We start from the raw sequence: 18,704 nt of genomic DNA on the forward strand, positions 1-18,704 counted from the left end.
ATACGTATATGAAAAGGGTAGGAATCTCTGGACTTGGAATCATTCTAATAAAATTTGTCAAAAAAGTGATACTTTATTATTACACTTTAGTCCCTTTCTGTTTCACAAGGTTCATTATCAAACAAAAATGTTTTGCTAATGAAATTTTAAATAACATCGTTGAATTTGATGATGTTTTTCAAGACTTAGCAAAACATTCCATAAAAAGAATACGAAGTGTGTAGATTTCTGCCACCTGAAGTTAACATTATATACTATTCGCCGGTTTGTGGTTAGTGTTTGTCATTTCAAAATAATTATAATTTTTCATCGAATTAATGTTTATTGATTATTTAATATCGTGAATTCTATAGATTTTTATAAACATGACAACATCCGTGGCGACAAATCCATCAACTTTACTACCTTTGGGTAAATTTCGAATTTAAAAGAAATTTTTTTTAAGGTTAAGTTTATAAAAATGTGAATTTTTTTTTAGAACTTGTGGATAAATGCATTGGATCTCGAATACACATAATAATGAAAAATGATAAAGAAATTGTAGGTACCTTATTAGGTTTTGATGATTTTGTAAACATGTTACTGGAAGATGTTATAGAATATGAATCCACCCCAGAGGGCCGCAGAATAACAAAATTAGATCAAATATTACTAAATGGAAACAACATAACAATGGTATTATTTTTTTGTTTATTTAAAAAAAAAGTTTATGTTTATTTTATTTTATTCATTTGTTTGTTTATATTTGTTTTGTAGCTCGTACCAGGAGGAGACATGCCAGATTCTACAGCGACTTAACAACAATAATAACATTAATTTAATTTGATAAGAAATCTTTTTGTATATTTTTTCAACTAAAAATTTTTTAATAAAATGCCTTTACTGTCATTTTAGGGTATAAATATTTGTCTAATCAAATATATTTGTGAATTTTCGTCGATCATTTTCGACATCAAATAATGTACAAATTATTTTTACAATAAATAATTTGATTATGTATGTCTAATGAATATTTTTTGACTTTAAAATTAAAAGGTATGAATATTAATCATCAGTACACGTTAATGTGGCTATACAGGGATCTATTATATCTATATAGAGCCCCAGATGCGTACATTTTTGCTGTCAACAGACGCCTTTCTGTACTGGATTTAAAAAGATCACACCGAATGAATTTGATTCTATAAAAAGTTTACTGCATAGATAAAATATATAAGTAGTTGTCTCGTAATAACCACATTCGGACAGTGAATATATATTTTGAAAAAACACCATTTGCCGGATAATTCGTCATTAATTTTATATAAGAAAATAACACTGAAGTAGTAAGATCGTTTCAATAAAACATAATTACTGCTGATATGAGCGCTCTTTTATGTATCCCCCATAAATACTCAAATATACGCCATACTTTACAGGGCACTGTTACGAAAATAAAGATATTAAAACATCCGCTTGGGGGTGGTTTCATTTAATGCCAGAGGATTTTTAAAGAAAGCTGATATGTTAGTATTTACAATGAAGACATGCAGTTTTTAATACATTTTAATAAAAATGTGTTTTCTAAATTGAATATCTCATTTACGTAAGAAAACACTTGCGACACTCATTTTTTAACAAACTAGTGACTACACTATCACAATCTAAAAAATCCGAAGTGTCCTCCAAAAGAGAGAAATAAGTTGTATCAATTTTTTTCCAATAAAAGTAGACGAGCTGGCAATAAAATAATAGCTCAACCAGTCTCAGTCAGCCTTGACTTTGAAAGTTTTGCCCTTCTCTTCGATTCTGGCATAACGTGTTCCAAATTCTTATTTTGAGTTATTATGTACTTTTATCGACATAATTTATTAATCGAGTTTTTATGAATATTTCTCAAATCAACTTTCTTTGGTACAAAATGAAAGCGTGACAATTTTACGTAAAGTATTTTATTTATCATTATATACAAATCACATTTTACTTTTAAATACATTACATATTTTAATATTTAATCCGGCGTTTAAATAGAAAACGATCTTTGTTGTCGGGTATATTTTACCCATGTAAATACATTATATTACACTGAATCTATCTTATTTTAAAATTAGTTTTCTATATTAGATAAATGGGTAGTTAAATATATTATGTATGAAAAATAAAAATAAAAGAAGGGCTTTGACGTCGACTGACTTTAGACCGGAGAGGTCGTCACAGAGAGGCTGGCTCAAGTAAATCCATCTCCTCATAACAAAAGCTGGGCAGTGACAGAGAAGATGAGACATTGTCTCCTGATTTTTTATAACATAACTTAGAATATACATATATTCAAAAATATACATAACATCACGTTAACTTCAAATTATGAATTACGTAAAATAAAGTTAATTGCAATCGAGATCAACGCAACTTTGGCATATTGAAATAATGTATTGCATACAAATAGGCTTGGTACATTAATTGTTCTTTGTTTTATTGTGCAAACACTACTGTAGCCGAAGCTTAAAATTTTGAAAAAAAATATTTAATTCATCAAAAAACAATAAACAAGCTGTCTAAATAAATGTTACATGGCCATTGTGGTCGGGTATAACATATCCACCTCTCTTAACGATCGTGTAAATTCCAGCGTAGCCGCACCGACATTAAATAGAATAGCTATTATGCTCAAGAAGAACAGCAAGTTCAGCAAGTGAGATCGGAAAATAACGAGGGGTTTTGTTTTAAAGTTATTACGGTTTTAAAAACCGTTGGTTATTAGATGCACAGACTACTAGCTGTAATTTCCATACTTTACTTTAATAACTCAGTATAAATTATGTATGAATAACTGATTAAGTCTATTTAAAAGGTTTTTCTCCAGTGTGAGTTAGTTTATGTTTATTTAAGTGTACTTTCTGAACTAATGTTTTATCACAAAAATCACATGAAAAAGGTTTTTTTCCAGTATGAGTGAGTTTATGTCTAATTAAATAGTTTTTCCGAGTAAATGTTTTATCACAAACTTCACATGGAAAACATTTATTTCTAATTTCTGTACGCTGATGTTCTAAAACATTTTCATCTAATATTCCATCCTTGATGTATTCTTCTGAATTCAATTGTTGTTCAAGTTTAATAGCTACAAATTCGTACGGTAAGATGTGCTCATTTAAATGTACTTTTCTTCTAGGTTCTATTGTATTTGTAACAGTTTTTTCTAGTAGTTCTTCTTGAATAAGTTCATGTTCCGTTATGTCTCTTTCTTCAAATATTTCTTCTTTAATTATTAGTTCAGTATTTAATTCTTTTTCAAGTTTAATATTTTCTTCACAAATAAACAAATGACAGTCACTAAGGTCACACAGCCGTTTCTTGTGATCTTCTTGGCAATTAAATTTTGATGGCACAGCCGTATCCATCACTAGTAGTTTTTTAGCGAAACCCATTTTGAATTGCATGTAATTAATGATATCCTCATGCATCTGTAATTTAACATTAGCTTAAAAGTAGAGTGAGAATTCATTTGTCCTAGATAATAGTGATGTGAAGATCGTATAAAAAACAACTTTATTTGTGTTAATAAAGGCCAAGTTTAAAATAAACTCAATAGTTCTATTACTGTAATGTGTATTGCAAAAAATACTTACATTAAAATGATCTTCACACATATAGACATTTGACTTAGGTCCAACACTTCGTTTTCGATTTGTTAAGTTAAGCCATTTTTTCCGTCTGTTAGGATCTATTGGGACCGGAACAAATATCTTTTCTGGAGTCCTTGTTGTTGAACTTGTACATTGAGAAACCATACAGCACTTGAAAGTTGCCATTTTTGTAAATAAATTCTCAATCCCGAAATCATCTAGGTTACGTCATAAATCAGTAATATTTTTAATATGTATTGTTTTTTGTTTACGTTTGTCACGTGACAAATGTCATAGCCTAAGAACAGCTAACAAAAATTTTTTTTGGGTTAATTAATTTTAAATCTTTTTTAATCCATTGTTCGTCGTTTGTTCTTCATTGTTTGAAAATTAAAATTATTTGTTCGATCGTTGTTTATTTATTATTTTTTAAACAATGATTTGTCATTAAGTTAGCCCCCCATACTATTGATTTCCACTTTAATCAATGTATTTTAAGGAATTATAAATTTTTCGTTTAATAGTAGCAATTGTTGGATTATAAGTATTTCCCATATATTAATTATTTTAATTTTTCATCAATTCAATCGCGAATGCTTTCCTCCTTTTTATTGCGCATATGCACGCTGTAAATATGGGAATTTTTAAATGATAAGCGCGGGTTCATTGACTATCTGCCTCACTTTGTCGGGATACTTTCCACTTATAGGAACTGACCATATAGGAGTATTATATATATATATATATATATATATATAGGTACGGGAGTGCACAATTAAGAAAAACGAATTAACTAATTATCCGAAATTTATTAACCATAATTTATATGAAGTTTTTACAAGGATATTACATAATAATAATACAAAATAATGAGAAAAAAATAATATACTTTCCATAATGAATACCGAAGTATGATTATATTTAAGTATTAATATTATTTAATTATTAATATTAAATTTACTACATTTCAATCACAGTTTAGAATACTATTATTTGACCTGGTAATTATTTTAAAAGATATATAATTAACTCGAAAATTAATAAATTATTATTTCAAAATGTATTTGATGCAAAACTGGAGAATACTTTGTTAATTACACACTTCTGCAACTCTCGAGATTTTTAGTCGTAAATAATGTACTTTCTTCTACTGTATAGAAAAGATGAATTACATCTTATTTTTTAGTAGCATGACGATTTGTCCTCATTTTTAATGTTCGTAAAACAGAAATATAAATATTGAATTAATTCTTTAAATAAATATACTTTCGATATACCCATAACAGTTGATGGTTCAACGCTTGTTGTTTAATAGAGCTAAAAAAATCGAGCGTTATTGTTTTTTTTTTTTTTTTTAGTTTAAAATTTTTTAACTAAATTTTGAATTTAATTTCTATTCTACACAGTTTCAGAATTTTTGTTTGCTTATTTAAGAACTTTTTAATGATAATAATAAATTAACTATATGTTATTTTTTATATTGATAGCACTCTCGTCTGATTTTTTTACAATAAAAAAATTAATTCATAAAGACACAAATAAGGATTTTAGATAAAAAATTAATCACAACATGAAATTATCATGCGAATAAAGTTTACAAAAGACCATCATTTCCGTCAAAATTTCGTATTGCTTTGTACTTGTATATTAAAATAAATCAATAGGAAAATAATGGCTAACTAGATATTAATTAACGAGTCCCTGACTCTGAAAGTAATTGAGCAACCGATAAATGAAATTATCAGCGGAAAAGGTGGTAAAGCACATATATAGTTTCACAAGGAGCCAAAAAAACCAAAATTCGAGTTGATTTTTTTTTTCTATATAAGGAAAATCCTTAAAAACGATAGATTAAGTAAGAAAAGTATACGATGGAGTGGTAGGATGAGTAAAGCATGAGATTTTATCAAAAACTAAAATATAATTTAAAAAATAATCGATGTATCCTTATTTCTCGACAGCCGTTGGCACCTATTATCAATATAAAAAATAAGATATCAAAAAAACCAAGTAGTGGTAGACAGCTTTTAAAATATGAAACATAAAAATTAAATGTTAATAGCCAAAATATTATCAGGCACAATTAATTTACATATTAATTTTATATACTACGTACTTGAGAAACTTTTTTTTAACTTTTAAAAAATATTGCATGCACTTTAATAACCGTTTCACCTTTCAAGTTGTTGAAAACGAATCATATACCATTAATTTTATTTTAATATGATAATATATCTATTATCAATAATTAAAATAAATTATTGCCAGTCTCATTTTAATATCACCTCGTTAGAAAAATTTGTTAGTATGTACAGATCAGGTGTTGAACAATATTAGTAAGCAGTTTTAAGGATCTAAAATTGCAAGAATGGACCCAACCACCACATATTTTAATTATTATATTAAAATATTGATTGTAATTTATCAAAGTCCTCAGTAAAAATGTATTGATTAAAATATATTACCATTTTTCTGTAAATTATTTCTTACTCGAGTTCCATAAAATGATTAGTTCCATAAAAACGAAAACTGAAAAAAAGACCTTTGATCTCTATTACATAGGATTTCCTTTTGAATATCATTCCAAAATTTAATTCCTTTGGTTTAATAACTGATTTTATAAACGTGCAAACTTACCTGGATGTAAATAAAAATTTTATTTTAAAATCTGGCCTGAGAAAAAATTGTTTTGTACATAATAGATCCTGTAAAACTAACGCATTGTAGTCAACACCTTGGGCAAAAATATTTGTTTATAGTCATTAAAAATTTAGATTAAAAATATATATATTGTTTTTAAAATATTTACAGTTTTTATTAATTTTATATTAAATGAATATTTTTTTTAAACATTGGTCGAAAATTTATTTATATTTTTTTAATTAAATTCATTTATAAAAAAAAAGAAGAATTTACTAATTAGAAATATTTGTCTTATCATTTATTGTTTATAAAATATATTTTATCTTCATTTTCTTTTACTGACTCTATTTGAAAAATATATTTTGTTATTTTATAACTTATAATGGAAGCGTGGATATGTGTCGTTTAATCGGCAAAATAGACCCAATTTAACTCTTTTGTACGATTTTGAATGAATTAAAGAATTTTACAAATTGAAATTTTTAAACTTTTTCGTTTTTTCAAAGTTTGATTTTATTTTTATGGTATCTTTCAATACGAATTTTTATACTGTGATAATATTTGCTTCGACAGTGTTGATTTTTCCAATAAGTTTATGGGCCTCTATTCCATACCCAGGGAGCTCAGAAGCGTGAAGCATATTAGAATATTATAGGAAACATCAAATATATTCTAACATATTTGTTTTGAAAATTAGACGGCTTTATAAAGTTATGTGCGTATTCCTTTTTTAACAAACCGCTCTGTTGCTTTTTAATTATATTTAAATGCAAATTAGTATTGAAAGACTTTATTTATAAATTAAAAAATTCATCTTGTGCTATAATTTATTACTCTAACGACACATAATGTCAAAATAATGAAGCGTTTTGCAAATTGTTTCATAATTATAAGAAAGGCATCTATGTTATTATCACAGACTTATATGTACATAGTATATAAGTCTGTGGTTATTAAATTATATATTTTATAAATTTATTTGCGAAAAAAAAATTTATTTCAAAAAAATATATTTTCTACTTTTTGTATTGCAGCTTTTTCAAAAATATATATCTTAATTGTGAAAAAAATACTCTCTTTTCATTTTTTTTAAAAATATGTTAGGAAACTATGTCTTTTTGTAATTTATCAATATATATAATATACGTTCAAAATTTATTTTGGTAACGGTATCTATTTCTATTTTTGAGATTTTTAGAATGAGAAACTTTTTCTCTCTTGATATTAATTTTACTGGAACAATTATTATTTTTCTCTAATCACCTTGGCAAAACGGACAATGGAAAAACACTACTTTGACATTTTTGAAAATTGAAAACTTTCCATTGGCCATAACTTGGCATTAATTATTTGAAAATTTGGCAACGACAATTATTAATTTTCATACCAAAAGCCAAGAATTCAGTTTATAAAATACAATAGTCCTAAAAATACAATTTTATGTCAATGTATTCACTCAGAAGGAAGGAGGTCACCTTTTTAATAGCAAGATTGTTCAGTAAGATGTAACCACTTAGTGTGGTAATTAAATTTAGGTTAAATCTCGTAAAACGTATAATGTGTTATTCAAAAACTGTTTTTAATATTATCTTTTGCCACAAGTATCTTGTTGTAAATCAAAGTCCTATTTCACTGAAATTCGAAACTTAAGAGACATTATCAAGACACCAATTTTGAAAGAATGTTAAACTTTAAGTTCGTTTTTTCCTCTCATAGTACAGACTCTGTCTTCCATCGTTTATTTCATTAGAATGTCAGAGAGATAGATATTCAACTCTAATTAATTATTTTCTGCAAGATGCACATATGCTTACACTAGGCGCACACAGTTTAATCAGTAATTGGATGGGTTTTCCAGAAAGACATTATCAAAAGTAGGTGGTGAGGTGTAGATGATAGGATATATGTAAGCGATAATTTTAATGTTTGCGATTCATCCAACGTCTTGATGGCAATTAACGCGCGGAATCAGAGTACAATGCTTTGTAATAATTATATATCCACGGACTTTGATATGAATAAATAACAATAATTTATTCGCGAGATTGCCACGATGCCACATTTCATTCAAAATAGAGTACGAACAAAATATGAAATAATTCTAGGCTATGAAAAATTATCCTCCATTATCCTTTGGCTTAATATATTTAAACTTTTGAACATGCATTTTCGAACAAAAAAATTTCTTCGTAGTATAGTCACTATATTTAATGTAAAATTTTGTAAATTTTGAAAATTTACAAATGTAAAATCCATTGTGAAAATTAATAATTTATAAATATTTTCCGATTAATAATAATCATAAACAAAACAGGGAAAATTTCGATTAAAAAAATTTTTATTTACATTCTGCTACGAATGGCAGGAAAAAAAATTTCTCATTTTATTTAGAATAACACCAACAAAGTGTTTAAAAGTTTTAAATAAAAACCTTATAGAAAAATAAAAACTAGTAATAATAAAAAAATTATTATTTAAAAAAAAACACAAAAAGTATAATATTTATGAAACTTCGATGTAAAGTTATTGTAAGTAATTGTATATTGGAACAATAAAAATAGAATTTCAAACTGATATTGTAACAATTTTATCAATCACAGTTTACTAAAAAATATACATTTTAATATAATTCTATTAATTATAATCATCCTAAAATCTATTTCCAAATTTCTCATTTTGTTTTCTTTGTTTGAGATTAGGAATATTATTGAATTTTTGTTTTTGGCTCTTTTTGATTACTATTTTTAGTAAGCAAAAATATTGAATTTTTAAAATCAATTTTTAGTAATTATATTAATTATAATTAAATATAGTACAATACTTTTAAAATCTACTTCATGATGAGCTTTAGTGAAATCTTAATTATGATTTTGGTTGACATTATTTATTAAAAATAAACTATTTGAGTGTTTTTTTTTGTCTTAAAACAATTATTATTATTGTAAATTTTATTTTAGCCCGGCAATGGAGCCTCTGCATAGAAATCTGGTTCATCGGTATCACCGTCATCTGCTTGATCCCCATCCAACTGTAATTACAAAATATAAACATAAATATATATCAAATATTAAAAGTGATTAATGGTCTGTACTCAAAAAAGCAAATCTATCTGTTTACCACAAGTGTTTTCCGCAAAAAACTATTTCACGTAACAGTCCATATGAGAGAAATTCATGTGATTGTATCGAATAATTTTTGACAAGAAGTGTGAAAACATCATATTTATAAACTAAGGGGTCGAATAACAAATCGGCTATTATGTAATTGTTTTATTTTTGAATACCGGACACTAGAAGAAAGTTTAAAATAAAAATGAATAACTTACCGCACGAAGTTCACGCTCTGTAAACATATGTTTCATTTGTGCCCGTAATGGTAACATAAGAAGTAAAAAGAATGGAAATGCTAGTGATGCTTTTGTTGATTTAACAATCCATAACATTGCTAAACATAATAATTGAATGAATGTGAATAAATGAATTTTGTATGTGGGTACGCGACGAACATATGCAGCATTTGGATGATGTTTTACGGGCATAAAAAATAATTGCATTCTTTCAAAGAATTGTATTCCATTTGTAGATGATACACCCATATATAAGAATACTCCAAATAGGACGGACATAGGAACCAAACGAAGTAGTGGTGACATTAGAACTGATACACCAATTAATACTGCTACAATAAATGCACTTAAGCGTTGTTCTAAAATCAAAACAAAATCAGTTTATTAATATTAAGAAATATAATTTTTGGAAAATATGCCAGGGAATTGGTTTTTACCGCTTTCTGGAGACAGAAAGAGATAATATTTTGCAATAACTTTCTAAACCAACTGTTTGTTTCCTTCCAACATCTTCTTTAATAATTAAAACATATATATTAAGATATTGATTTTGCAACAGATAGTTTTTGTTTGTATAATATATAAGAATAGATTAAAGAATAAATAAATATAAATACGAACCTTTTACTTCAACTATATGAGGTTTTTCACCAGGTGCATGAGTTCGAGACATTACAGTAAGTGCAGAAACATGAGAAACAGATCTTACTGTAGCAGCACTTAACCATGGACCACCAATAATACCACAAACTGCATTCATCATACAAACTAACACGATATCCAAATGAAATCCAGAGCCTTTCTTTAATTTTCGCTCTTTTTTATCAATGATTAATCTAAAATTAAAATTAAAAAAATTAAATTTCATTTAAACTTTTTAATTTACAAGAACAGGTCGAACTTACTCTGATATATGTGTTTCCATAAATACTAAAATATATACAAGTAACGCTGGGACGCCCGCAGCAAAACATAACCATAATTGTATAGGGTGCTCATAGCCTCCAGGACTAATAATCCAACCTCGTACCTCAGGATTTGACGGTGACAAACCTTCAGGTACTCTTAATTTTTCGGTGTATGTTTGAGGAATAAAATAATCTAAACTAACCATTATTACAATGGCAATGGGAACGCCAAAATCACCAAGTGCTCGCCGTGCCTAAAAGTAGTTAAAATTAAACAAAAATCTAAAGCTTATAATCAATAAGCGGAATTTCATTAACACAAAAACGAGGAAGCATAAAAGCAAATTTGCATGGATACAAAATTTTACAGACAATTGTAAAGTATATATTTAAAAATTTTCAATTAATTTTTTTTTTGAAATTCCATTGAAAATTTATATTTAAATAGTAGTGGTGAAATCGTATACATTCACTAAAATCAATATATATATATATAGATAATTTCACTCTAGCTTTTCCGTCAGCCTCATATGTTTGACTTCTTATTATCCCATAGATAATTATGAAGCCCAAAAAGTTAAAAAAAATGAAATATAAGCAGATTGTATCATTTTCGTACTTGCTTAAAAAATTGTTTATAAAAAAATTCGCTTCTGCCAAACTAAATAATGACTAATTGTATAAATAAATAAATCATTTTTCCTTTTAAAACTGCTCATTTTCGTTTATTTTTCTGATTGTAAGAAATTCTTAGATAAATAAGCAGATCTAAAAAATTTTCATCAACAATTTATTCATTTAGAAAAAAGCATTCAAGTCCTTGCAATAAATTATTATGCTTCCGACATGTATCAGTGTTCTGACTTTAAACAAATAAATAAATATAGCCCTTACACTTCTGCCCAAAAATTGACTATTTCGGAACAATCTCAGATAATATGCAATTGTGAATGTACCCAAAGCTAATATTGTACAAAACAATGCTGTATTGGGTTGATTCACTGGCAAACTATCAATATCATTTACGGGAACAATCTGTTGAATTTTTTCTGATACCATACTTTGATTATTGACAGTGATTGGAGCATCCATTAACATTGTATCATTCAAATCATACGTAGGTGTTGTATTTGTTGTATTTGAATTATTTAACATACTTGCCAAAAAATAATCAGATATACCACAATAATTTGCTAATAAAGGATGTTGCCCATAAACGTAAATTAATTTCATAAAACTTTCCATAATATAAATTAACGATATTAAAGCTGAAAAAATTTCCTCTGTAAACCTTGTAAATAATTTCACTAATACACTTCCTTCGACACTCGCCACTAATATGGCAATTATACCAATCCATAATCCTATATATACACGCATTGTTAAAAACTCAATGCCACTTGCTAAACAAAACTGATATAAACTTTCATCGAACAATAACAAAGGTCCAGTTGTACCAACAATAACTAATGGTTGACCGGCTAAAAGTGCCATAAACACTCCAGACATGGCTGTTGCAACTAACGTTTCCGAGATTCCAATTAGATTTTCTGTTTTATCACTCATTAAACCACCAAATGTGATTGCACCGGACAAAGCAGCAAAATACATAAATATTGCTGCAGCAATACATTGTCCATTTAAACCGTCCGTGATATCCGACACGTAAAATGGATAACGTCTACGTAAATCATTGATTAAACCACCGAACGGACGTCGTGTACGTTTTAATGGATCAAAGAATGGTGGTTTTTTACCATCCCCATCATCCGATGAAATTAATGCTTTTGTCGCTTCATCATTACTGCCTTTTTGTAATGCTTTCTGTTTTCTTTTTCGTATTGCTTCACTTTTCGCTTTAAGTTCGTCAAATGGCAATAGAGCTTTTTGTTCCCAATCACCTGGAGGTAACACTATGCTATCATCTAAAAATTCATTAATAGCTGATAATAAGGCTTTGCGATCATCAGCTTTGTATGCAATTTTATGAAATGATGGATTTGCCATAAGTGTAGATATTGAACGACCAATTTCATGATAATCCAAATCAGCAGTGCTTGGTCCAAGCAAAATGAATAAGAAGCGTACGGGTATATTCACTTCTGTTATTGAAGGCATTAATATACCTTCGGCTAAACGAACAAACGCAATTGTTGGTTGTTCAAGAAAATCAACGGAACCTACTAATACGGTTGTGGCTTCAGAACCTACTGGTATTCTTTTTAAAATTGCATCGTTTTGAGCTTTCTTTAAATCTTCATTACTTGACGCATATGTTTCTTCTTTCATATCGACAATTATATGATTATCTGGCACAACCAAACGTCCATCAGGATCTGTATGAACCATTGAACCATTGCGTGACATCGCTTCCATGTTTACTAAACTCGTTTTACGTCTATCATCGAAATTTAATAAACTTGCTTTACGTTTATCATTATCAGACAAATTCTGTAAAATAAATAAGAGAAAATTATTTTTTTAATCGTAAATTTTTAAAGATAGTTTTTAAATAATGATTAAAAAACCAAAAATACTACAGAAAAAACATAGAAAATTGTAACTAACATTGTAACAGTTGTAATTTTCTTCTTAAACGCATTATTTTTTTGTGGGAAAATTTAAAAAAGGATTTAATATTTATTTTAAAATTTTAATTAACTGGTACAATTAAGAAATTTCGCCAACAAACGAAAATCGCCAATTTAAAATTAAATGCCACGCACGAGTTTCATTGGCTATTTATTGTATAGCTGATAATATTCGTGCATGGTATGGATCCAAAAGAAGTTTTAAAAATATTTTTGAACAATAATAAAAGGAAAATTTTTGTAAAAACTCAGTGGTCCTGTGAGGCTAATCTTTTAGAGCCATAATTTTGAAAAGATTTTAAAGTTTACGATTACGATACTAAATTCTCCTTAGAAAAGTGCATAAAAGTTCATTCAGGTAATAATTTTAACTCAAAAATTACGAAATTGGAATTTATTTGAAGCTGATTTATCGAGAACCAAAATTCAGAACGAATTTTTACCTTGCATCATCATTTTTTACATCTTGGAATTATTTAAACGAAGTTTTCATCAAAATTGAAAAACAAAATTTTTGGTTTTTTTTATAATAATAAGGAGAAAATTGTATAATTAAAATTTTTTTTGTTTTAAATTCTTTTGTCCAGATCAAAATTGATGAAAAATTATTTTCGTTTCGATTTAAAATTTCGAATAGGTCTCAATAAGAAAGAATGTACAAACGCGTTAATTCACCTCACGTTTAACGTCGCGGTCGATAAGAGCAAGCATTAATTTTTAAAAGCAACGCAGGGGAATACTTTTAATTTCGTCAAAATCGTTACCTTTTTTATTCATTAGTTATAATTTTCTAAATAATAAAATTAAGCATGCAAATTCTGGGAGTATGTGGGAAATAATATTATCTAGTCACAAAAACATCTTGATGAAATCTAAATGAATAAACCTAAAAACAAAAATTGTTATACAATGTTTAAAAAGATTGAAATTTATGAATTCGTGTGAAGAATGTATTAAACATAAATAAAAAATGTTTAAATACAAAAGGTAGCAATCAAGCAATGTAGCTGCAAATGATTTTGTTAAATTAGAAAAAATTATGTAAAGAATATAAGAAGTTTATTATAACTCCCATCATGTTCGAAAAATTAATTGAAACTTTTAAGACGTTGTTTTAGTATTAGAAAAAGAACAAAATATAATTTGCTTTCACTCAGTTTTTGACTTAACTTAGAGACAACCTTATAACCAGAATCTGATTTTGAGAATTATGCCATGGTAATACAATAATATTGCCATGATGTGAATTTCTGGGTTTATTGTGCTTCTAAATAAGGCAAAATTAAGCTTAAGAGTGTTAATCCTTTACTATTCTCTATTCTCAATTCATTATCTTTTGGGAAACATTGCGGAAAAATTGGGTCGTATTCATGCTTTACATGTCCGGCTTGGTAAATCTAGCAACTCTTGCTTGTTTAGTATGGAATTTAAGTTTCCCAGACGATTTTATTATCTTAAATACTTTTATTCATTCAAATAGTTTGACATGTATCTTTTTACATGGGCTTTTAGAAGTCAGTAATTTTAAGTTTAGAGGGAGGCAAATCATAATCAATCAATCAAATGAATGATCAGTCTATACCCAGAGGGAGTAGTTGACTATTCAACCCTCTTTTCGATGCGCCTATGTCTTTTTATTAAATAATCCCGAGACTGAAGTGGAAGTTTCCATAAATTAACGAGGAAAATTCTATACGTTATAAAAAATTGTGTTCAAGACAAATTGTAATTTTAGTGGCAAACAAGACTTATTTTAACCCTCAAATAACAAGAACTATTTAATGTAACAAGTATATCTGGCTATTCAGAGTCAGGTTTTTCAATGACATATGTTTCTTTCGCGTATATTATAGATATTTAGTTACGAAGGACACTCGTTTTAAATATAATATGGAGGGTAATCAAAAGTAATCTACCCACCAAAAACCCAAAATGTCATACGCACTGGCCGTAAAAACCGAGGGTTTAAATATTTAAGTTATGTTTTTTGAGGGTTCAAATAATTTGAAAAGAAAGTGGAACAAAAATTGGGAAATAAGAAACCACATAAATTAATTTTTAGAACATGGTATTGGCTAGATAGTTGACCAATATTTCAAAGTTTAGTAAAATTATATTGTATAAAATGAGTAGGATTTGTGTCTACAATCAAAACAGATGACGTGTACAAAAACTCAATGATGAGAAAAAGCTTTATCAAAAAATTGTTTTGATGGAAAAAAATATTGGATGTCTTAAGACGTGTAATATAAATTTACATGGGCCCCATGAAGACTATATGCAGAGAAGCGTCTTTGAGTTCGTTGTATTCCAGTCGTTGGGCTACGACGCCCAAGTTGTGAGCATACAGAGCATCGGCCACCATGTGGTGACCGTTCACCACAACCCATTGAGCCATCTTCCAACCACAATGACTGCATACAATAACAAATATCATAACATTTTATTAATATTTACATACATTTTATAAGACCATGGAGTTTTTAATTTCGATCCCTATCATCGAATTAAGTTTTTTACAACTTTGTTGCTATAAGCTTATTAGGATTGTCACATTTCTAAGATCAATTTTTATTTATTGAATCAGATGGAACATAGTCCGTGGGACAGTAACCTTTTTGTTAAATGACCAATACATTCTTGAAACTTCGTGAGCGGCTTCCTTTTGGCGAGTCTAATAAATTTTCTCTCTACGACCTATTTCAAAAGTGCTGCGTTTTCAAATGAGCACAATAACGTTATATTTGACACTATGACAACTTGATTACATTAACAATTATTAAACAATAATATACTTTGTCTGACAAAAATACTGCAACGATGAGCTTGCCTATCACCTCGAACATACCGCACTCAAGTATTATGTTTTTCGAATCATATATAGTTGCTTTTACAGAATATTTAATAATTATTAATGTTATCAAGTGGCCATAATGTCTGAAAAATTTCCTGCTCCTTTCAGATCGATAGCTTAAATATGACGTTATCATGCTCATTTGAAAACGCAACACTTTCGAAAAAAAGTCGTAGAGAAAGTTTGGAAGACTCGCCTAAAAGAAGCCGCCACTCACGAAGTTTCAAGTATTCATTGATTAGGTAACAATTAGGGGTGCTGTCCCGCGGACTTAGAAACAACTGGCCATATATTGGTAAATATAATCAGCTAATCGTTTCAATTCACAAATGAGAATAATTTATTGTAAAATGTTAGTTTTCATTTATTGTTTTTTAACATTTTTCGCTGAAAATTCAAAATGGAAAGTCATTTGTTTCACTGCTCTGATTAGAGAAAAATGTTCATTCCTTTATTACATTATTCCATCAAGACACCATGGCGATACTTTTCGTCACGAATTAATTTACACCGATCACAAAAAATATTGATCTTATCTCCACGTGAACAATCCAATAAGAATTTGGATGATTATCAAAGAGGATAATAAAGAGAAGAGAATACTATGATCTGTTTCTACGTAATAATAAGACATACTGTTTCTACGTGTTATCGAATTTTATATTATTCATATAAAAAATAGAATCACCAAAGATTAAAGCCATTAGAGCATTTAGAACTATAACTTTTCCTTGATAGAGGTATCATTCCTGTCATTATCCCTGACTGATTGATAGAGGTACCTTCGGTGAAAACCAAAGGGTGTTGCTTTGTGAAATTTTGAAAGTAAAAGACCTCGCGGAAAAAAAAAATTATTTTTATATCAATTATACATAACACACTTTAGTTTCAGAGTATGTATTTCATTTAATTTAAAGCACAGTATGATAGAACTACTCTCTGTCATGGGAATCTAATGAATTGCATACATTAAAAGAACAGTCAAAAAGCTTGTCTGTGCTTCTTACTTGAAAGCACCCAGTATTAAAAATATTGTTGTTTTTTTTTTTAAATAACTTTAATTGTCTTTCGTATTTTAATTTTTTTTTTTTATTTACTTTAATGTCAGTACTATTGTATTTGTAAAGGGTTAGCTGCCCGTTTATAAATAAATAAATAATACGGGTGCTTTTTTAACCCAAACAGGCCTGTGCTTTTTTAACCCAATGCTATCATTTTCGATTAGCTATGCGTATGTACTACTACCAACTTAGCTTCTTGTCTATTTTATCTTCTTTGATAATTACCAAAGGTTTAAATAAAATGATAAAAAGTTGTATCTACAAATTTTAAATGGTATTTATGTACGTTTTTCTTCCATGGTTTAAAACAAAATAAATAAACATTTGTCTTTTATTTTCTTCAGTTATGAGAAATGTAACGGATAAGATTATAAACGAAATGAATATACGAGACAGGATAAGAATTTTAATTACATGATAATTCTTGAGTACTTGGATATCCGTTACAACACTGTAATAAAAATTTCATATATTTTATTTCTTGTTTAAAATTTTTATGAATGATAAGTAAGCGTTAGAGCAAAGGCAAAGCATTTTTTATTTAAATTTTTTACAGAATGTATCAGTAATGTTGCCTCCGTAAACAAATTTAGAAGAAATGAGATTTTGCCGAATTCACTGAAAAGAATTCACAAAAACAAAGTAAATTTTTTTTAAACAACATAGACACATACCTGTAGTGATGTGTAGCTTGAATAATGTCTTTTGCCAAAACGAAAACCTCTTTCATGTTCGTTAACATGCCGATGCCTTAATAAAAGTGCCCGCATCACAATTGGTTTATCGGACTCCTGAATTAATTCATCTGTAACCATTTGTTCAACAACACGATATGCAACACCTGGTAAATCTTTCTCTTCCATGTCTAATAGCACAACACCCGTTTCAAGACATCGACGTAAATTTAATAGTGAATGAAAACTAAGGGATGCCACATGTGGTCGACCCCAACGATCAGCACCTTCTTCAACGTCTTCTTCATACTTGATCCACCGTGCCGTTTCTTTCCATTCTCGTTCCTCGCCGTCACCTTGTAGTTCATCCAATTGTACAAACACGGAATGTGGACTATGATCGTATATTTTTCTGAGCGTTTGTATTGGCAGCACATGGTGTAATGGTCCGACATTTTCACGTCGTCCGATATGTACAGTACTTGGAATTTTTTGTGGGATTTTATGGCGCCGTAAACCACGAGCATCATCTGATCGATGACTTGTTAAATCATCAATATCAGCTTCTTGTAAGGTAGCATCTTCTGGTTGTATTGATACACGTCTGTTATTCTCACGATCACCACCTGAACTTCCAGATCGTTTACGACTTTCTGGATCTTCTTGTAATGAGTATTTGCGAAATCGATGATGGTAGCTGCTGTGATGATGCCGGCTGTGGAAAAAAAATACCAACATCAGTAAATTTTTCAAAATAGATATTTTTATTTTAAATGTTTTTTAGCCGAGAGGCGGATAATATGGAAAGTAAAACTAAGTTTAGTTTGAAAAATTTTTAATGTGTAATTTTACGTAAAAAATTACAATAACATTTCTGTTGATCAAAAAATTATAATTTACTGGAAAGAATCAAATTTTTTGAAAAGTTCATATTATCGATTTTTTATAAAATATATTTAAAGATCAGTCTTTTGGAGACGAAGCATAGAGCGCTTATCTACCATTTCATTGCCATTTTCAGA

General features: G+C 28.3%; 3 protein-coding genes across 7 annotated transcripts in view; 1 reads left to right on the top strand and 2 right to left on the bottom strand.

The window, feature by feature from the left end:
* Positions 1-257: 257 nt before the first annotated feature.
* LOC123296683 (U6 snRNA-associated Sm-like protein LSm5) lies at positions 258-978 on the top strand. Its single transcript, XM_044878264.1, has 3 exons — positions 258-411; positions 479-675; positions 757-978. Exons 1-3 carry the CDS (start codon positions 366-368, stop codon positions 796-798), a joined length of 285 nt encoding a protein of 94 aa, XP_044734199.1. The 5' UTR covers positions 258-365; the 3' UTR covers positions 799-978.
* A 1,473-nt stretch (positions 979-2,451) lies between these two features.
* Positions 2,452-3,883, bottom strand: LOC123296073. Its single transcript, XM_044877534.1, has 3 exons — positions 3,609-3,883; positions 2,999-3,443; positions 2,452-2,480 (listed from the first exon to the last, which is right to left on the bottom strand). The coding sequence occupies exons 1-3, from the start codon at positions 3,789-3,791 to the stop codon at positions 2,452-2,454; spliced, it is 657 nt and encodes a 218-aa protein (XP_044733469.1). The 5' UTR covers positions 3,792-3,883.
* A 5,168-nt stretch (positions 3,884-9,051) lies between these two features.
* Positions 9,052-18,704, bottom strand: part of LOC123296662 (anion exchange protein 2) — a 92,127-nt gene continuing 82,474 nt past the window's right edge. For 4 of the 5 annotated variants that reach the window (XM_044878231.1, XM_044878229.1, XM_044878230.1 and 1 more), the window contains 7 exons: positions 17,683-18,397; positions 15,352-15,507; positions 11,397-12,953; positions 10,500-10,756; positions 10,216-10,430; positions 9,574-9,953; positions 9,052-9,276 (listed from right to left, as the gene is read on the bottom strand). In XM_044878231.1, coding sequence (XP_044734166.1) covers positions 9,202-9,276; positions 9,574-9,953; positions 10,216-10,430; positions 10,500-10,756; positions 11,397-12,953; positions 15,352-15,507; positions 17,683-18,397 — 3,355 coding nt within the window. In that variant the 3' untranslated portion in view covers positions 9,052-9,201. The remainder of the gene's footprint in view (positions 9,277-9,573; positions 9,954-10,215; positions 10,431-10,499; positions 10,757-11,396; positions 12,954-15,351; positions 15,508-17,682; positions 18,398-18,704) is intronic. The other variant, XM_044878232.1, reaches the window with a different exon arrangement.

This window comes from Chrysoperla carnea, chromosome 3, assembly GCF_905475395.1.
Source record: "Chrysoperla carnea chromosome 3, inChrCarn1.1, whole genome shotgun sequence".
Taxonomy (NCBI): domain Eukaryota; kingdom Metazoa; phylum Arthropoda; class Insecta; order Neuroptera; family Chrysopidae; genus Chrysoperla; species Chrysoperla carnea.